The sequence below is a fragment of the Equus quagga genome, chromosome 18 (assembly GCF_021613505.1).
Source record: "Equus quagga isolate Etosha38 chromosome 18, UCLA_HA_Equagga_1.0, whole genome shotgun sequence".
Classification (NCBI taxonomy): domain Eukaryota; kingdom Metazoa; phylum Chordata; class Mammalia; order Perissodactyla; family Equidae; genus Equus; species Equus quagga.
In genome coordinates, this window is record NC_060284.1 from 44,013,874 (window position 1) to 44,035,419 (window position 21,546).

Genomic DNA, 21,546 nt, shown 5'->3' on the forward strand with positions numbered 1-21,546 from the left:
TTAAAATTGACTATAGTGGAGTAATTTTAAAATGGAGTCAGAGCTGTCTTTCCAGAGAAGCTTCCTTGGTGTCTTGAACCTTGGACTGGGCCAAACTTTTGGACTGGGCCAAAATAGCAATTGTTTACAAGCAATTGTTTGAGAAGTCAGCAGGAGAATGAACATCTTGATCACAAAGACTGAGGATTAAGGACTTTCTGAAGATAGAATCAATAATTGACCAATGTTTTGCCAAGACTAGTGCTCTGCCTCTAACTCCAATTAAAATTCTTGGTAATACAACCTCTTTTCTTTGTCTTTAAAAACCCCTCACTTTTACTCTCTAGCAGAACACTATTTGGGTTCCTATCCAAATCTGTGTGCCTCAAATTGCAACTCTTCGACCAGAACATAAATGTCTCTTTGCCTTTCATTTTGGCTCTTTATTTTTAGGTTAACATTCTCAAAGTCTTATTTATAATCTTGGATATACATGGCTGAGTGAGCATAAAGTGGCCAGACTTCACCTTTTCTAGTAGGTTTTCCATAACCTTTGCTTCAGGATAAATAAAAAATTTCCTCACACCCAGCCTTCACTTTGTTGACTGTTCAACACCCTCTTTATCTACATGTCCCGCTTGCCTTTCTGAGAGTGACTATTGTATCTAGAACACCATTCTCCAAAACAGAGAAAAGAAGAGTATTTTCCTTAGAGACATGCCTAGCAGGTGCAGTCCCATCAACACGTACTGAACTCCGAGCTAGAAGAGAAGCTGGAGGTACAAAGATGAATAAACAGGGCCTCGGTCTACGTGAGATTAGGTGGCCATCAATTGATAGTGATGGATGTTTCCTGTCAGGAGAGTGAGACTTGCTGCCCATTTGTAGGACACCACGAGCTGCAGACAAGCAGAAGCGGGCGGAGGAGGGCCCAGCTCGGCTCAGGAGACCAACCGGTCCAGATGGAAGCTCCCGCGCCCCATTCGCATCTGCGACTTGGAAGGCAGCCCTTCTGCCATTCTCTTTTCTTGGAGCCTCTAGAGAAGAGAAAAGGTCCTTTCCTATCGCCCTAATAGATATACCCCAAGTCAGCACATTGGACTCTGCAGCACTACAGCACCTACTCCCTCTGAAGGAGCCACGGCGCCCTCCAGCGGAGGAACGGCGGCGGAACCCCGGAGGGACGCCGGAAAGCGCAGGACACCTTAAAGGCTTCCTCCTTAAGGAGCTCGCTATCTCCGGCCCCGCCCCCTCACGGAGTCCCGCCCCCATGCGATCTCGTCCTCTGGCACCGATTGGCTGGTTCCTGTGCGTGAAGACGTTGCGTCGCGGGGCGGGGCGGAGGAGCGTTGTCCGTGGGGCCTCAGCCGTGTGTCCTCGGCCGCCGCCCCCACTGCCGCGCCGTATCCGCCCCTCGCCTGCCTTTAGAGGGTGCGGGCGACAGTGGGGCCTCGGGTGGTCGCGCAGCCGCCAAGCGTCTCCGCCGAGCCGCCTTTTGTAGCTGGCGGCTCTTCTCTGCCGGGGCCGGGTCGGGGAAGAAAATGGCGCCGGCGCCCCGAGGCGTCCGGGAGGAGCCGCTGCTGGAGTGTGCGTCGGGACCGCTTTCCCGGCTCCTCTTCCTCGCCCAGGCGGTGCTCTTCCTGCTGCCGGCCGCCCGGGCAGGTGTCTGCCCCGCGCTCTGCTCCTGCCGCATCCCTCTGCTGGACTGCAGTCGCAGGAAACTGCCCGCCCCGAGCTGGAGGGCGCTGTCGAGCCCGCTGCCCCCTGACGCCGCCAGCCTGTGAGTAGCGTTGCCGGGCGCGGGGACCGAGGGAAAGGGGAGCTCCCCCTCCACGGGGGACCGGAGGGAGACAGGTCTGGGTGGAGGGGGCCTAAGTTCTCAAGGAAAAGGACTTTACGATGTCGTGAACTTTCGAGGCTGGCGGTGGTGGAAGCCTGAAAGCCTGGTGTTCAGGTTTTGGAGGCTTGTGTGAAGACCAGGATTAAGATTCTTAGGATCGGGGAGTCTGATTCCTGGGCTGGGGAGGAGTTGGGGCGGGGATGTTGTTAAGGGCTCACTGGTCCTGGGCAGCGGCATTGACTTTGCGTGTTTGGGGCTCCTTGCCCGCTTTGGGCTATATCATCCAGTGTATACCCAGTGGAATGGTCCCCGGGCACGTGATTTTATAACCAGGTTCGCCAAAGACATATGAACAGTCTTTTGTGCCCAGTTAGCGTTTTGGCTCATTTCGTGCTATAGTTTTGATACTTAACAAGGTTAAAATCTGTGTTAGGAGCTGCAGCGTTAGGAGATCCAGTACTACCGCGAACAAATGTCGTTATAAGTAGCATTCTTGTTCTAATTTAAGATTCACTGTAAAGAAGGGAAGGAATAGTCTTTTCCAAAATCACGTGATGCTTTGATTGTTTTCGGTGCAATTCTGTGTGTCGAAGAACCTAAAAATCAGTCCTCTGTGTTTATGTATGAGAAGCAAGTACAATGTTTGGATGCATTCTTCGGGAGACTCCACTGCTGAGTGCTCATCTTGACAGGCCTGTGTTAGACAGTGGCCCTGGAGAGCTCATTAGTCTGAGTCAACCTGGTGGCATTAGGAGCAACAGTGGGTATTATATGCTGCAATTATGGAGCTGCTTAACCACCATCGTACAGTTATTTCTTTGCTGCTAACTGAGCGACGCATTTATTAATTGACAGATTTCTAGTCGTCACAAAAAAGAATAGCTTGAGGTGCAATTAAAATATGAGGGGCTGTTTGGATTTTCGTTGGAAGTAGAACACAAACAGAAGGCCTCTGCTGCAGAGATTAAAGGATTAATACATTTGCAAATAGGATAGATGGGAAAGACAGCTACGTCATAAATCATTGAGAAAGTTAAGGTAACCAAGTGTTGCAGTAGCTTAGATGTGCAATATAATAAGACGCTTTCTGTCATTTTGTGATCGTGACACTTGTAGCTCATTCCAGTTCTGTTGACACAAATGCAATTTAAAAATTCACGTCAATGTGCAGCATAGTCTAAATTAAACCTACTACAGCTGTCTTTGTTATGCAGCAGGTGCCTTTTTCTAAGAAATTCTTCGAATAGTTACCTGATTATGACAGCATAAATCTGGTGCAGGTTTAAAAACAACACAGCTTCATTAGCTGTAATTGAAGTAAATATGGCCTACTTTAAAAAAATTTTTTATTGAGGTTACGATAGTTTATAACCTTGTGAAATTTCAGTTGTACATTCTTATTTGTGACTCATAGGTGCACCACTTCACCCTTTGTGCCCCCCCTCCAGCCCCCCCTTTCCCCTGGTAACTACTAATCTATTCTCTTTGTCTACGTGTTTATCTTCCACATATGAGTGGAGTCATACAGACATTGTCTGTGTTTATCTGGCTTATTTCGCTTAACATAATACCCTCAAGGTCCATCCATGTTGCTGTGACTGGGATGATTTTATCCTTTTTTATGGCTGAGTGGTATTCCATTGTGTATGTATAAATATATATACTATATCTTCTTTACCCAGTCGTCAGTCCATGGGCACTTAGGTTGCTTCCGTGTTTTGGCTATTGTAAATAATGCTGCGATGAACATAGAGGTGCATGGGTCTCTTTGAATTGCTGATTTCAAGTTCTTTGGATAGATACCCAGTATTGGGATGGCTGGGTCGTATGGTATTTCTAGTTTTAATTTTTTGAGAAATCTCCATACTGTTTTTCATAGTGGCTGCACCAGTTTGCATTCCCACCAGTAGTGTATGAGGATTCCTTTTTCTCCACAACCTCTCCAACATTTGTTATTTTTTGTTTTGGTTATTTTAGCCATTCTCATGGGTGTAAGGTGATAGCTTAGTGTAGTTTTGATTTGCATTTCCCTGATGCTCAGTGATGATGAGCATCTTTTCATGTGCCTATTGGCCATCTGTGTATCTTTGGAGAAATGTCTGTTCATATCCCCTGCCCATTTTTTGATCGGGTTGTTTGATTTTTTGTTGTTGAGTTGTATGAGTCCTTTATATATTATGGAGATTAACCCTCTGTCAGATACATATGATTTGCCAAAATTTTTTCCAGTTGGTGGGTTGTGTTTTTGTTTCAGTCCTATTTTCCCTTGCCTCGTAGAAGCTCTTTAGTCTGATGAAGTCCCATTTGTTTATTCTTTCTATTGTTTCCCTTCTCTGAGAAGACATGGTGTCCAAAAAGATCCTTTTAAGACTGATGGCAAAGAGTGTACTGCCTATATTTTCTTCCAGAAGTCTTATGGTTTCAGGTCTTACCTTTAAGTCTTTGATCCATTTTGAGTTTGTTTTTGTGAATAGCATAAAAGAATGGTGTATTTTCATTTGTTTGCATGTGGCTGTCCAGTTTTCCCAGCACCATTTGTTGAGGAGACTTTGTTTTCTCCATTGTATGTTCTCAGCTCCTTTGTCAAAGATTAGCTGTCCATAGATGTGTGGTTTTATTTCTGAGCTTTCAATTCTGTTCCGTTAATCTGTGTGCCTGTTTTGGACCAGTACCATGCTGTTTTGATTATGATAGCTTTGTAGTATATTTTGAAGTCAGGATTGTGATGCCTCCAGCTTTGTTCTTTTTTCTCAGGATTGCTTTAGCAATTTGGGATCTTTTGTTGCCCTATATGAATTTTAGGATTCTTTGGTCTATTTCCATGAAGAATGTCATTGGGATTCTGATTTGGATTGTGTTGAATCTGTAGATTACTTTAGGTAGTATGCACATTTTAGCTATGTTTATTCTTCCAATCCATGTGCATGGAATGTCTTTCCATCTCTTTATGTTGTCATCAATTTCTTTCAGGAAAGTCTTGAAGTTTTCATTGTATAGGTCTTTCACTTCCTTGGTTAAATTTATTCCAAGATATTTTATTATTTTTGTTGGGATTGTGAGTGGGATTGTGTTCTTGAGTTCTCTGCTAGTTCGTTATTAGAGTATACAAATGCTACTGATTTCTGTAAGTTGATTTTGTGCCCTGCAACTTTGCTGTAATTGTTGATTACTTCTAGTAGCTTTCTGATGGATTTTTTAGGGTTTTCTGTATATAAGATCATGTCATCTGCAAACAGCGAGAGTTTCACTTCTTCATTGTTCATTTGGATTCCCTTTATTTCTTTTTCCTGCCTAATTGCTCTAGCCAAAACTTTCAGTAAGATGTTGAATAAGAGTGGTGAGAGTGGGCATCTTTGTCTTGTTCCTGTTCTTAGAGGGGTGGTTTTCAGTTTTTCCCCATTGAGTATGATATTGGCTGTGGGTTTGTCATATATGGCCTTTATTGTGTTGAGGTACTTTCCTTCTATTCCCATTTTATTGAGAGTTTTTATAAATGGATGTTGGATTTTTTTTTTTAAGATTTTTTTTTATTTTTTTCATTTTTCTCCCCAAAGCCCCCCAGTACCTAGTTGTATATTTTTAGTTGTGGGTCCTTCTAGTTGTGGCATGTGGGACGCCACCTCGGCGTGGCTTCATGAGCAGTGCCATGTCGGTGCCCAGGATTCGAACCAACGAAACACTGGGCTGCCTGCAGCAGAGCGTGCGAACTTAACCACTCGGCCATGGGGCCGGCCCCTGGATGTTGGATCTTGTCGAATGCTTTCTCTGCATCTATTGAGATGATCATGTGGTTTTTCTTCCTCATTTTGTTACTGTGGTATATTACATTGATTGATTTGTGGATGTTGAACTGTCCCTGTGTCCCTGGTATAAATCCCACTTGATCATGGTGTATGATCTTTTTACTGTGTTGCTGTATTCGGTTTGCCAATATTTTGTTGAGGATTTTTGTGTCTATGTTCACTAGTGATATTGGCCTGTAGTTTTTCTTCTTTGTGTTGTCCTTGTCTGGTTTTGGGATCAGGGTGATGTTGGCCTCGTAGAATGTGTTAGGAAGTGCTCCATCTTCCTCAATTTTCTGGAATAGTTTGAGAAGGCTAGGTATTAAGTCTTCTTTGAACGTTTGGTAGAATTCTCCAGAGAAGCTGTCTGGTCCTGGACATTTATTTTTGGGGAGGTTTTTGATTGCTGTTTCAATCTCTTTACTTGTGATTGGTCTATTCACATTCTCTATTTCTTCCTGATTCAGTTTTGGGAGAGTGTAAGAGTCCAAGAATTTATCCATTTCTTCTAGGTTGTCCAATTCGTTGGCATATAGTTTTTCATAGTATTCTCTGATAACCTTTTGTATTTCAGTGGCATCCGTTGTGATTTCTCCTCTTTCATTTCTGATTTTATTTATTTGAGTCCCCTCTTTTTTTTTAGTGAGCCTTGCTAAGACACTGTCAATTTTATTTCTCGAAGATCCAGCTCTTTGTTTCATTGATCCTTTGTACTGTCTTTTTGGTTTTGATTTCATTTATTTCTGCTCTAATTTTTATTATTTCCCTCCTCCTGCTGACTTTGGGCTTTGTTTGTTTTTCTTTTTCTAATTCTGTTAGGTGTAGTTTGAGATTGGTTATTTGAGATTTTTCTTGTTTATTGAGGTAAGCCTGTATTACGATGAATTTCCCTCTTAATATGGCTTTTGCTGCATCCCAAATGAATTGGTATGGTATGTTTTCATTTTCATTTTTCTCCAGATAATATTTGATTTCTCCTTTGATCCATTGGTCATTCACTAGCATGTTGTTTAATCTCCACATCTTTGCCCCTTTCTCAACTTTATTCTGGTAATTTATTTCTAGTTTCATAGCATTATGGTTGGAAAAGATGCTTGATATTATTTCAGTGCTCTTAAGTTTGTTGAGGCTTGCTTTGTTTCCCAACACATGGTCTATCCTTGAGAATGTTCCATGCGCACTTGAGAAGAATGTGTAACTTGCTGTCTTTGGATGGAGTGTTATATATCTATATCTATTAAGTCAATCTAGTCTAGTTTTTAATTTAATTGTACAATTTCCTTGTTGACTTTCTGTCTGGATGATCTATCCATTGGTGTTAGGGGGTGTTGAGGTCCCCTACTATTATCATATTGTTGTTCATATCTCCTTTTAGTTTTGTTAATAGTTGCTTTTCGTACTTTGGTGCTCCTGTGTTGGGCGCATATATATTTATAAGTGTTATGTCTTCTTGGTGGAGAGTCCCTTTTATCATTATAAACTTCCCCTCTTAGTCTTTCTTTACCTGTTTTGCCTTGAAGTCTACTTTGTCTGATATAAATATGGCAGCACCTGCCTTCTTATGTTCACTATTAGCTTGGAGTATCGTCTTCCATCCCTTCACTCTGAGTCTGTGTTTGTCTTTGGGGCTGAGGTGTTTCCTGGAGGCAGCATGTTCTTGGGTCTTGTTTTTAATCCATCCTGCCACTCTGTGTCTTTTGATTGGAGAATTCAATGCATTTACATTTAGAGTGATTATTGAAATGTGGGGTCCTAATGCTGCCATTTTATTGCTCGTTTTCTGGTTCTCCTGCATTTCTTTTGTTTCTCATCCCATGCATTTTGGACTACCAATTCAGTTAGGTGGTTTTCTGTGTTGGTTTTCTTCTTATTTCTAATTTGTGTCTCCATTCTAATTATTTGTTTAGTGGTTACCATGTGGTTTGTATAAAACATCTCGTAGATGAGATAATCCATTTTCTGATAGTCTGTTATTTCCTTAGACTAAGCTAGTTCCCTTTCCTCTTCCCCTTCTAGGTTGTTATTGTCACATCTTTTTGTCTTCTTGTGTTGTGAGTTTGTGTTTAAAATGACAAGGTTATATTTATTCTTGGTGTTTCCCTTCCCTTTTTTTCTTTTTTTCTTTGTTTGTGGAAGATTAGCCCTGAGCTAACATCTGCCAATCCTCCTCTTTTTGCTGAGGAAGACTGGCCCTGAGCTAACATCCGTGCCCATCTTCCTCTACTTTCTATGTGGGATGCCTACCACAGCATGGGTTGCCAGGTGGTGCCATGTCTGCACCCAGGATCCAAACTGTCGAACCCCGGGCTGCCGAAGCGGAACATGCGCACTTAACCGCTGCACCACCAGGCCGCTCCTTCCCCCACACCCTTTTTTGAAGATTTTATTTATTTTTTATTTTTCCTTCTCCCCAAAGCCCCCCAATACTCAGTTGTATATTTTTAGTTGTGGGTCCTTCTAGTTGTGGCATGTGGGACGCCGCCTCAGCGTGGCTTGATGAGTGGTGCTAGGTCCGTGCCCAGAATCCGAACTGGCAAAACCCTGGGCTGCCAAAGTGGAGCCTGCAAACTCAACCACTCAGCCCCCAGCCCCATCTTCCCTTTATCTTTAATGTTATCCTTTAGCATTTGCTAACCTGTTCTGATGGAGAGCTGCAATTTTCTGATTTTGTCTTTCTACTTATCTCCTTTGCTCAGGGTTTTGTAACCCCCTTTTTTTGGTTTTTTTACATTGGTAAAGTTTGGAGATCTATTAACTTTTTTTTTTTTTTAAGATTTAAAAATTTTTCCTTTTTCTCCCCAGAGCCCCTTAGTACATAGTTGTATATATTTTAGTTGTGGATCCTTCTAGTTGTGGTACGTGGGATGCCGCCTCTGCATGGCCTGATGAGCGATGCCATGTCTGTGCCCAGGATTTGAACCACTGAAACCCTGGGCCACCGCAGCGGAACACGCGAACTTAACCACTCGGCCACGGGGCCAGCCCCTGTTAGCTTCTGTCATGTGGATTTCCAATTGTCTCCTCAGGTTTGGGACGTTTTCGGCTATTATTACTTTGAACAAGCTTTCTGCTCCATTCTCCTTCTCTTCTCCCTCTGGGATACCTATAATCCTTATGTTGTGTTTCCTAATTGAGTTGGATATTTCTTGGAAAGTTCCTTCATTTCTTTTTAGTCTTAGTTCTCTCTCCTCCTCTATCTGAAGCATTTCTATATTCCTGTCCTCCAGACTGCTAATTCTGTCCTCCGTATTATCAGCCTTACTGTTCAGGGAGTCCAGATTTTTCTTAATCTCCTCCATTGTGTTTTTCATTTCCAACATTTCTGATTGGTTCTTCTTTACAGTATCAAGCTCTTTTGTGATGTAGCTCCTGAACTCATTGAATTGTCTATCTGTATTCTCTTCTAACTCATTGAGTTTTTTAATGATAGATATTTTGAATTCTTTGTCATTTGGGTTATAGATTTCTGTGTCTTTGGGATTGTTTTCTTGGTACTTGTCATTTTCCTTCTGTTCTGGAGATTTAATATTTTTTTTGTACTGCTTGGTGGCATGGATTTGTGCCTCCACATAGAGATAGAGTTTGGTTACTGCTTCCAGTTGGGGGGAGGGGGCAGCAGCTGTGTAATCTGCACTGACCAGGATCCCTGTCAGCTGTCCTGACTGAGCCTGGGCCCCTCCTGGGATCGCAGTGGCCATGTGGGGTCTTCTGTCAGCTGTGGGAATAATCACATGGGGGCTTTGGGTTGCTGGTGCCTGCTCCCACAACCCGCCTGGACATGCTCCCTCCTTAGGGTCTGCAGTGGTGTTATGGGCTTTTGCGGCAGCCGTGAGCTGGTTCACCCAGACTTGCAGCTCTGCTACCATCTGATACTGCTGGATCTCACTTTCCCACTCTGGGCTGCAGCAGAGCTACGGGCATCTAATGCAGCCAGTGGTTAGCTTGCCTGGCTGTGAAGTGTGGCCTACTTTTGAAGGTCCTTCATTGTTAGGTAAACAGTAATTAGAAATAGTTTTATGTAAGATACATTAATTTTGTGTCTAGGTTTGATTTTTGTTTAGTCAAGACAAATTGCCAAAAGCCAAATGGCATTCAAGAATTTTAAATGTCCTATAATAAAATTGACATTTTCAGTTGAAGTGAAATGCCTTGGAGATTAATTCTGTTGTAGAAATGTAATTGGATAGAAGCCTTATATTAGCAGAATAACTCTTAGAATATTAAAAGATGGGATTGTGCTGTATGAAACTGAGAAATCTAACATTCATCAGCAGTTGGCTTGAACTATAAAACCACTAGATACACATGGCTTTCTTTATGCAATTTTGAATTTTTAAAACACATGCAATGTTTTAAATATACTGGTAATTCAAACTCAGATAATTAAACTTGTGGCCTTTATCAAAAAGATCGTAGACAATATTCATTAATCCTGGTTTTTGAAATATTTATATCTGCCCTTGTTTCCTGGCACAGAGCTCTTGGAACCCTTCTAGTTTCCTAAGTGATAAGAGCACTAGGAGCATCTTTTGTTCTTATATTTGGTCTTTACCCTGATTTCTGATACAGAGCTTCTAAATCTCTTGGAATTTCCTGGGGGATAGGAGTGCTGTTGGATCTACAGAGGTGACTCTTGGTGGGCTGCTGGATAGCTTCAGGATAGGGGCTGGTCACCGGAAAGACCAAGCTATGATTAGAAGCTTGGATCTTTCAGCCGCACGCCCCCACCCTCCTGGAAAGGGAGAGGGGCTGGAGATTGAGTTAACAATTGATCATTCCTCTGTGAAGAAGCCTCCGTAAAAATCCCCAAAGTATGGGTTTTGGAGAGCTTCTGGGTTGGTGAGCACATCTGTGTGCTGGGAGGGTGGTGCACCCCAAGTCTGCAGGGACAGAAGCTCCTGCACTGGAACCTTCTGGATCTCGCCCGATGTCTCTCTTCATCTGGCTGTTCATCTGTGTCCTTTATCACATCTTTTATTATATAATAAACTTGTAAATGTAAGTAAGTGTTTCCCTGAGTTCTGTGAGCTGTAGGAAGTGATTGACTCAAAGGAGGGGGTCGTAGGAACCTCTGATTTGTAGCCAAGTTGGACCGAAGTTGTGCGTATCATGGGGACCTACTATTTATGATTGGTGTCTGAAGTGAGGAACAGTCTTGTGGGACTGAGCCCTTATCTTGTGGGGTCTGCACTAACTCCAGGTAGTGTCAGAATTGAATTGAATTGAATTGAATTGTAGGACATCCAGCTGGTGTTGGAGAATTGGTTGGTGTTGGGGAAAAAGCACATGCGTCTGGTGTGAGAAATATTATGTGTGTGAGTAAAGGAAGAAACAAGTGGCAAACATTTTTTGCTTTACCAAACTTTAGTCAGACTCCTGAACCTTCTCCTAGGCCCATTTGTGCACATCCTCGTAAAATGCAGTTTTAGCAAGACCCTGCCAAGTCAGTTTAGCAAGAAGCCCCATCCTCGATATCTGAACACTCTCAACATCTGATTGGGTTTCTCATCCTCCACAATCCCCCAGGTGATGTCTGATCACCCTGGCCCGTCTTCAGCAAGAATCCTGTCAGATGTGTTTAATCGGAGCCCCCCTACCCCTGATATTTCCTCTTAGTAATTTTCCGTCTACTGACCCCATCCTGCTCCTTAGCTATAAATTCCCACTTACCAGTATTTGGAGTTGAGTCCAATCTCTTTCTCTCACTGCAAAATTTCATCGCAGTGGTCCCTATACCTATTGAGATAGGCCTCCCCCCTCAAAGTCTTCCTTACCATGTTTTAACGAGTGTCATTGAATATTTTTTTCCTTTTAACAGTTATGGTGCCACAACTCGGATAGGATCAGATTCATCATTGGACCCCCGGACCTCTCACCCAGGACCCTAAGTGTGTACCTTTGAAGCCTTTATCTTCACTCCTGACTGATTGATCGGGGATCCATTGGTGAGTCCGACTCCTGAACCATTGCTCCGGACAAACGTCCGTGGAAGCTGGTAAGGATAGATTTTGATTCTTAAGAGTCTGAGTGTACTCCAGAAGATGGGATAGAGTCCCAGATAAACACAGACTGGGTTAGAGTCCCAGGTTTCTCTGTTTATAAGAAGCTCAGTTAGAGTCCCAGGCAAGCAGCTGTTTGTAAGAAGCTGGGATAGAGTCCTAGGCTTCTTTGTTTGAAAGGTACCTACTGGGCTGGAAGTCTCTTTTTTTGATTATTCCTTGACTCTTTGTGCTGGAAGTCTTTCTTCCTTGCTCTCTGTGACACCTCTCAGTTTTTTCTACTGGATCCTGCTTCTCCCATGAGAACTTCTTCGTTGACTCAAACTAAGGGTTTTTGAACCCCTGCTGACTATATTCTCTGCCAGCTGTGTCTACCTCCATTCTTGTAGGCATGATGTTGCTGAGAATAATATGGAACTTCATTGGCCTCTTTGTCAAACTTGAGATCTCCCCGAACTGGCTCCTCTAATACTTCTCCCTTCCCATTGCCTCTGCTTCTCCTTCCTCCTCTTACCACCTTCGGTCTTCCCTCCAATTCCTTTGAATCATTTGATATGTCCCCCTCCAAATGCCTTCCTCCTCTATCCCTCTACCCCTGCCAGACCTTTTTCCACCTCAGTCTGTCTAGCCACTTGGCTTTGGGCTCCCTGTCCTCCATTTGGGGCTGTCAAGGGCCTTAGGGACCCCTAAAAGCGGCCACTTGAGGCTAAAAAGGAAAAAGCCTAATTGGAAATGGACTGGATGTTTTGGCCAGTTGGATGGGCTTTGGAGACATCAGGTAGCTGCTAGATGTCTCCTCGGTGACTCACCTAAAATTTGGTCCACAGCCTCCATAAGATTACATATCATGGCAAGGGAAGGTCTTGAAGGTGGTCTCTACAAAATTGGTAAACAGGTAACCTTAATTTGTCCCATTTTCCAGAAACAATTTGCATAAAAATATGAAGTGGAGAAAAGACAAGAGCTAATTATTTTGTATACACCAGTGAGTTTATATTACTATGTTTTGTTAACTCATGGCTAAAATTTTAGAATGAAAACCATAAGATCTCTATTTATGTCTGTATGTTTATTTATGTTAATATATATGTATGTTATAGATGTGTGATATTTTTGTACCTCTGGATGGTATTACCAAGTTAATTTATAAAATTCCTTAAATCGGTTCCATTCAAGTTGGCTTAGAGATAAACGAGCGCTTATATGAATTAAATATTGCTGAAACTCTCAGAAATAAAGAAACTAACCCAATGTTTTAAGTTCACATGATCAGGGGTAATTTTTCATAAATATAATTTTAAAATTGTTGGTGAAATAAAAACAGGTGTGTCTTCTGAGTTGTCAGCATTAAATATAATGCAGACATACACAGGCATACCTCTGAGATACTGTGAGTTCAGTTCCAGACCGCCGCAATAAAATGAGTCGTGAATTTTTTGGTTTCCCAGTGCATATAAAAATTACGTATATATTATACTGTAGTCTATTGTGTTCAATAACATTATGCCTTGAAAAACAATTTATGTACCTTAATTAAAAAATGCTTTATTGCTAAAAAATGCTAACCATCATCTGAGCCTTCAGCGAGTCATAATCTTTTTGCTGGTGGAGGGTCTTGCCTCAGTGTTGATGGCTGCTGACTGATCAGGGTGGTGGTTGCTGAAGGTTGGGGTGGCTGTGGCAGTTTCCTTCTTTTTTTCCTTCTTTATCTCCCCAAATCCCCCCGGTACATAGTTGTGTATCTTATCTGCAGGTCCTTCTAGTTGCGTAGTGGCAATTTGTTAAAGTAAGACAGCAATGAAGTTTGCTGCATTGATTGAATTTTCCTTTCACGAACAATTTCTCTGAGGCCTCTGATGCCGTTTGATAACATTTTACTCACTGTAGAACTTCTTTCAAAATTGGACTCAATCCTCTCACCCCTGCCATTGCTTTATCAACTAAGTTTATGTAATATTCTAGATCCTTTGTTGTCGTTTAAACAATTTTCACAGCATCTTCACCAGGAGTAGATTCCATCTCAAGAAACCACTTTCTTTGCTCATCAATAAGAAGCAACTTTTCATCCATTAAAGTTTTATCATGAGATTGCAGCAATTCAGTCACATCTTTAGGCCCCGCTTCTAATTCTAGTTCTCTTGCTATTTCCGCCACATCTGCAGTTGCTTGCTGTACTGAAGTCTTGAAACCCTCAAAGTCATCCATGAGTGTTGGAACCAGCTTCTTCCAAACTCCTGTTATGTTGATATTTTGACCTCTTCCCGTGAATCACAAATGTTCTTAATGGTGTCTAGAATGGTTAATCCTTTCCAGAAGGTTTTCACTTTAGTTTGCCAAGATCCATTAGAGGAATCACTGTCTGTGGCAGCTGTGGCCTTACGAAATGTGTTTCTTAAATAATAAGACTTGCAAGTTGAAATTACTCCTTGATCCATGGGCTGCAGAATGGATGTTGTGTTAGCAGGCATGAAAACAACATTAATCTTGTACATCTCCATCAGTCAGAGCTCTTGGGTGACCAGCTGTGTTGTCACTGAGCAGTAATATTTTGAAAGGAATCTTTTTTTCTGAGCAGTAGGTCTCAACAGTGGGATTGAACTATTCAGTAAACAATGTAAACAGATGTGCTGTCATCCAGGCTCTTCTAAAATTGAGAAGACTCAGCTTTTTTTTTAAATAATCAAAGACCTGATAAAGGTAACGTGAAACACAGGAAATTATTTTGATAAGACACAAAATCTTTGTTTCCGAGGCAGATTACTTAATAGGTAAAGAAAAACCTTTTTATAATTTCCTAATAAGAGCAGACCAAGAACCCAAGAAAACTTTGGCATTATAGTTTTGATTTAGTGCACTTTTGATATTAAAGTTCTGTGTTTTTTTTTTTTAAAATAGTGTTTCAATATTTTTTTTTTTTTTTTTTTAAAGATTGGCACCTGGGCTAACAACTGTTGCCAGTCTTTTTTTTTTTTTTTTTTTTTTTCCCCTATCCCTCCTCCCCCCCCCCCCCCCCCCCCCCCCCCCCCGCCCTGGGTACATAGTTGTATATCTTAGTTGCAGGTCCTTCTAGTTGTGGGATGTGGGACGCCGCCTTAACGTGGCCTGACGAGTGGTGCCATGTCCATGCCCAGGATCCAAACCCTGGGCCGCTGCAGTGGAGCGCGCGAACTTAACCACTCAGCCACGGAGCCGGCCCCTCCATTCAGTTTTTTGTCCTATATTTTTCTTCTTTCTCATCCTGGAACAACCAGTAAGTCTACCTTAGAATGAAATTACTTTTTTTCTTTGAACAAAAACACATCTTTCATACCTTGCATACTTAGCATACAAAGTTGCTTCTCTTCATTCTTAGAATTTTTAGTAGTTTCATTTACACATATTTATATGATTTTTAACCATTAATAACCTTTCTTTTACAGAGAAAACTAGGAAGTAAACATCTGTGGTCTGTCATAGATCAGTATTCTGGAGTAGATTAGTAAATTTATGAATACAGCACTCCCTCAACTTATGATGAGGTTACATCTTGATAAACCCAATGTAAGTGAAAATGTAAGTCAAAAATGCGTTTAATACACCTAACCTACCGAACATCATAGCTTAGCCGAGCCTACCTGAAACATGCTCGAAACACTTACATTAGCCTACAGTTGGGTAAAATCATCTAACACAAAGCTGTTTTATAATAAAGTGTTGAATATCTCATGTAATTAATTGTATACAGTAGTGAAAGTAAAAAACAGAATGGTTCTGTGGGTACAAAATGATTGTAAGTGTGTTGGTTGTTTGCTCTTGTGATCACGTGGCTGACTGGGAGCTGTGGCTCACTACCGCTGTGGCTGCCGCTACCCAGCGTCACAAGAGTATATAGTACTGCATATCGCTAGCCCAGGAAAAGATCAAAATTCAAAATATAAAGTATGGTTCCCACTGAATGTGTATCGCTTTTACACCAACATAAAGTCAAAAAATCATAAGTCAAACCGTTGTAAGTTGGGGACCGTCTGTATACAATTTCACAATTTCTGGGGGCACGTGATTCCTCATAGTACAGTTTCTCAGTGTAGCAAACGACATGTTTACTAGCAAATCCAAGTATCTTTAGCTTCTTTATACCATGTAAAAACAAGATGCCAAAAATATATAAACTTAAACTTAGGTTCGATAATGAATGTTTCAGTAGTTTATTTTACTTAGAAATGACTTAGATTCTTATTTTAGGCAGACGTAAGAGTAAACAGAGTTAGCCATCGTCTCAAATTATTTCCCTACTAATTATTTTTACAAAACACACATTAGGCAAACATCACAAAAGCAAAAACCTAAAAAGATTAAATACATGTTCCCCGCCCCTTTTTTCATAGTGCCGTGCTTGACATATATGAAGCAATTCATTTTTATTATACATTTTATTCTTAGTTTGGTTTTATAGTTTTATAATCTTAAACATCTTATAGAGATAGCATAAGCTTGTTCAACTAGTAAATCTAGGTAGAAAAAAAATTAAGGCATACACCCTTTTATTGTACTTTGCTTTATTGCACTTTGCAGATACCACATTTTTTACAAATTGATGGTTTGTGGTAAACCCACATTGAGCAAGTCTATTGACACTTTTTCCTACAGCATTTGCTCACTTTTTGTCTCTGTCACATTTTGGTAATTCTTTTACAATATTTCAAACTTTTCCATTGTTATTATATTTGTTATAGTAATCTGTGATCAGTGATCTTTGATGTTACTATTATAATTGTTTTAGGGCACCATGAACTGCACCCATTTAAGACAGCAAACTTAGGGGCTGGCTTGGTAGCATAGTGGTTACGTTTGCATGGTCCACTTTCACGGCCCAGGGTTTGCCAGTTCAGATGCCTGGTGCAGACCTACACACCACTCATCAAGCCATGCTGTGGCGGTGTCCCACATACAAAACAGTGGGAGATTGGCACAGATGTTAGCTCAGCAACAGTCTTCATCAAGCAAAAAGAAGAAGACTGGCAACAGATGTTAGCTCAGGGCCAGTTTTCCTCACCAAAAAAAAAAAAAAAAAAGTGAACTTAATCTGTAAATGTTGTGTGTTTTCCAACTGTTCCACTGACCAGTGTTCCCCTCTCTCCCTTCCTCTCCTCAGGCCTCCCTTTTCCCTGAGACACAATATTGAAATAAGGCCAGTTAATAACCCTACACTGGCCTCTTAAGTATTCAAGTAAAAGGAAGAGTCACACATCTCTCACTGTAAGTCAAAAGCTAGAAATGATGAAGCTTAGTGAGGAAGGCATTTGGAAAGCTAAGATAAACCTAAAGCTAGCCTCTTGTTCCAAACAGTTAGCCAAGCTGTGAATGCAAAAGAAAAGTTCTTGGAAGAAATTAAAAGTGCTACTCCAGTGAACACACCAATGATAAGAAAACGAAACAGCCTTATTGCTGATATGGAGAAAGTTTTAGTGGTCTGGATAGAAGATGACATCAGCCGCAACACAACATTCCCTTAAGCCAAAGCCTAATGCAGAGCAAGGCCCTAACTCTCTCCAATTCTATCAAGGCTGAGAGGTGAGGAAGCTGCAGAAGAAAAGTCTGAAGCTAGTGGAGGTCGGTTCATGAGGTTCAAAGAAAGAAGCTGTCTCCATAACATAAAAGTGCAAGTGAAGCATCAAGTGCTGGTGTAGAAGCTGCAGCAAGTTGTCCGGAACAGCTAGCTAAGAGAAGTAACGAAGGTGGATACACTAAACAACATATTGTCAGTGTAGATGAGACAGCCTTGTATTGGAAGAAGATGCCACCTAGGACTTTCACAGCAGAAGAGGAGAAGTCAGTGCTTGGCTTCAAAGGACAGGCTGACTCTCTTGCTGGGGGCTAACACAACTGGTGACTTTAAGCTGAAGCTAGTGCTCATTTCTCATTCCAAAAATCCTAGGACTAAATCTACTCTGCCTGTGCTCTGTAACAACTATGTAACTTTCTATATTTGCCTTTGAAATCTTTTGTTTGTCACTTTATTTAAATAGATAGCTAAGTATTGTTTCACAGTGACTTGTGATCTTAGTCAAGTGTTTAAATCTTTTGACATTTTTGTCACCTCCTCCAAATCAAATTCTAAAAGGAGTCTTTTTGACTACAAACTGACTTTGGGATATTCCAGAGGGCCTCTGGAAAATCTCAAAGGATTTGTTTCATCTTGTAAAAGAGATGTTAAACTAATTAGGTTTGTTTGGTATGTTAAATTATGTGGGAAGCATTGTCAAATAAGAAATGATAACAAACCTTCTTAGGTTATATGTGTATGGATATATATATGTTACTAATATAGGTATTCCAGAAATATATGAGGTTGATAGAAATTTGTCAATACTGTTGTCCGGTTATTATGTTAAAATATTGTTTGCCACACAAATAACTAATTTTCCTTATCAAATGAACTCTCATCAGAACCTTAACCATGGCCATTTTAAGTCTGTCATTCACAGACAAATTGTTTTACTCTCATTCTTCTCTGAAAGCATTTACAATTAGCTACAGGCAAGAAGGCTCCATGATGGCATCAGTCAAATAACTTTTGACCATGCCATTGGACTGAGTAAGAATTTCCAGAACTAATGAAGAAGCTCATGGATTCATAAAACTGTTAACCCAAGGTCAAGCAGAACAAGAACTAACTAATTACATGGGACTGAATGAACTGATGAGGATGATTATAATTTTTTTATGATTCTGTGTTTGAAACATTGCAGGTTCTTTAATGTTTTGTTTTCCAGATTTAAAGAACCCTTTTTACTTTTCTCTTAAGCTGTCTATAGCTTACAGTAGTCTGGTAGATTATACCTTTATGAACAAAGATGAAACAATTACTTTTTCTCTCTACCTCATCTCTCCAGAATTCGGAAACTCCTAGTATTTTTATTGTCTTGACAATATAGTTATTTGCATAAGTTCAATAAGAATCTCTTTTTGTAACAGGATACAATTGGAAACATTGTTTCTATCACCAAGGCTTTGTCTGGAATGTTATATTTGAGAATGATGTGCAGAGAATCTGGTTTAAGGGACTAAGGTTGACTTCATGGAGCCAGTACTCTTGGAAAAACTGGCCTGGTAACCTGGCTTATGGGGTTTCCCAGCCTTATAGGTGAGTAAGGAAGGTCACTTTCTGGCAGGCTCCGGACCTCAGGATATCTTAGGGAACTCAAAAAGAGAGGAATTCACTCAAATCTATAGGTGTGGGAGGTGAAGTCTGGTGGCTAGTTCCTGGATTGGCTTCCTGTGTTTGAGAGGCTTTTTTAAAAGTCTAATCTGAGGGCCCAGCCCATGGCTGAGTGGTTAAGTTTGTGCGCTCTGTTTCGGCGGCCGAGGGTTTCGCTGGTTCAGATCCTGGGTGCAGACCTAGCACTGCTCATCAAGCCATGCTGAGGCAGTGTCCCACATAGCAGAACTGGAAGGACCTACAACTAGAATTTACAACTATGTACTGGGGGGACTTTGGGGAGAAGAAGGAAAAAAAAAGAAGAAAAAGTCTAATCTGACATTCCTTGTGAAAAGGTCCAGCAAAGCAAACTCAAAAAGAGGCTATATGGTCAGTTACTATTCTTGCTGCACATATGTAAATAATCTGGGCAAATATAATAAGACCAGAATTATTTTGTAAACAAGAATCATAAAGTTGACTGAAGAGAGAAATTTTTTTGTTTCAATGCAAAACTTTAGTGCACCCTTTTGGGTTCTGTCTTGCACATTTTACCAGTCTTTACCACATTCTCAATTTTAGTTCCCTCTGTATCTGGTTACAACTCTCCAAACTAATGTTTCCAATTTTTTCCCCACCCTTCTGACTTGGTGCTGAGAACTAAAACTGTGCTTTTCCTGAAACCCCGCAAGCTGAAGCTGGATGACTTGATATAAACGTAAAAAAAAATTACTACAACAGATCATGTATGGCAACCTTTGTGCCTTCTGCTCTGTGGACCACTCATGGAGTTCATCAGAACACCCACTGCCATCATCAGAGACATTCACACTGCAAACGAGGAAAATTCTTCAGATAACCACTTACTGTCCTCACTCTGCCATCTCAATATGCTTCAAGCTCAAGTCTAAAAATCTTGAAACTGGCTGTCCTCTGGACTCAGAAACTGGATTTCTATCTATTAATTCTTGCTTGTCTTTTATTTTCATAGAAACTCCCTCATTAAATGCCTGACTGCTGGCACTATTGAGCAAATATCCTCTAATACCAAGCCCCAACAGAAGGTTCGCCTGGTCCTTCATAAGAAGAAAGTCTCTTCTTTCGTGAACAAGGGTGGGAACTCACAAAGATTCTCTGCTTGACCAAATTTTAGTCAGACTCCTGAACCTTCTTCCTAGACCCATCTGTATACTTCCTTGAAAATGCAGTTTTAGCAAGAACCCTGCTAAGTTTAGCAAGAAGCCGCCACCCCCTTAATGTATGATCAATTCCTCATCCTCCACCATTCCTTAGGTGATGTCTAATCACCCTGGCCTGTCTTCAGCAGGAATCCACTAAGGTCTGTTTAGCTGGATCCCCCCTACCCCTGATGTTTCCTCTTAGTAATTTTATGTTCACTCACCTTAGCTGACCTTAGCTGTAGGAGTAAGGCTCCTTCTTATAAGGAGTAAGGAGTAAGGCTACTTTTTAGCTATAAATTCCCACTTGCCCATGCAGTATTCGGAGTTGAGCCCAATCTCTTTCCCTCACTGTAGAATTTCACTGCACTGGTCCCTATACCTGTAGAGATAACCTGCACCACCTTGAATAAAGCCTTCCTTTCTGTGTTTTAACAAATGTCATTGAATATTTTTTTTTTCTTTGAACACAGGGAGTATTTCTTAGATATTTGGTGTCACAGGAGTGAGATTTGCTAGAATGGCCCTGGCTCAGGGAAACACGTGATTTGGGAAGAGAACAGATAAAAGGGTGGAGTATATAGAACCTTTGGTTCCTGGGTGGCCATGTGGTCACCCGTGGTATGGAACAGCACTTGTGCTGCTCTCAGTTACTAAAGGTAAAAGTTACCAGTGGGATTTAGAGATGGTTTGGTTTGGTTCAGCACTTTGGTTCACTGGATGCATAAGGAAATGGAAACTAATAAGAAAAAGGTGAAATGTTCAATCCCTTGGTTATTGTTACCTGTAATAGCTAAAATGAAATTAAAAGAGAGCGCTGAGTTGGAGTTTGATGTTAGCAAGTTCAGATTTCAGTGAGTCAGCTTAGGCCACTAGCCTCAAAGCTGCTCCCCAAGGGAAAAATTACACAAGGACAACAGAAAGCACCTCTAAGACCTGGTCACCAAGAAGGTAGTTGGTGTAGAGGAAGGCAAAACCGAAAAACTGTTGAAACCAAGGAGTATAGTGTGAAGGAGTTGTTTCATTTTGTGGATTGCTAATATCAACTTCCTGAAGAACCCTTACTAAAATGGGTTGTGAAAGTAACTAATTTAGGAGCAGTATCTGGTTTTAAATGCTGCAGTGGGGAAGGGCATGTTTGGGTTGATGTAAGATCCACAGCTCACTATGGAACAACCGCAGATGGCCATATGTGATCCAGACACAAAGCAGGTTATTCCTGAGGGAACAGTCAGCCTGGTGGACAGGGCAAAAGCCACTGTAAGGTCTGTGTACCCTGAGAAAGGGGACTGCCTGCCGCTCCCTATGAATGCCAAGTGGAACTCTCCTGATGAAGTGATGATTTCTTTCCTATATAAACCATATGGGATTATCTTTATGTTAATGGGGGATATTCACCTAATGAATATGCCTGTTACCCAGTTCATGGTAAATGCTGTGGTTAAGGGGGACTCTTTTACATGAACACCCCATATGACCTCACTGCTGCCAAACCAGGGGGCAATTGGGAAAGCCTTATATATTTGCTGTCTCAGCTTCCCCTCCTGAATTTTACAAATGTTAATAAAAACTTTAGGTTAACAAGAGAATG

The 21,546-nt window shown here is 41.3% G+C and overlaps 1 protein-coding gene across 5 annotated transcripts in view; it reads left to right on the forward strand.

Moving 5' to 3' along the window:
* Positions 1-1,323: 1,323 nt before the first annotated feature.
* The window catches only part of LRIG2 (leucine rich repeats and immunoglobulin like domains 2), a 56,424-nt gene continuing 36,201 nt past the window's right edge, over positions 1,324-21,546 (forward strand). For 2 of the 5 annotated variants that reach the window (XM_046645515.1, XM_046645516.1), the window contains exon 1: positions 1,324-1,759. In XM_046645515.1, the coding sequence (XP_046501471.1) occupies positions 1,521-1,759 (239 nt within the window). In that variant the 5' untranslated portion in view covers positions 1,324-1,520. Of the gene's footprint in view, positions 1,760-11,419; positions 11,597-21,546 lie in introns of those variants that run through there. The other 3 variants (XM_046645517.1, XM_046645518.1, XM_046645519.1) reach the window with 3 other exon arrangements.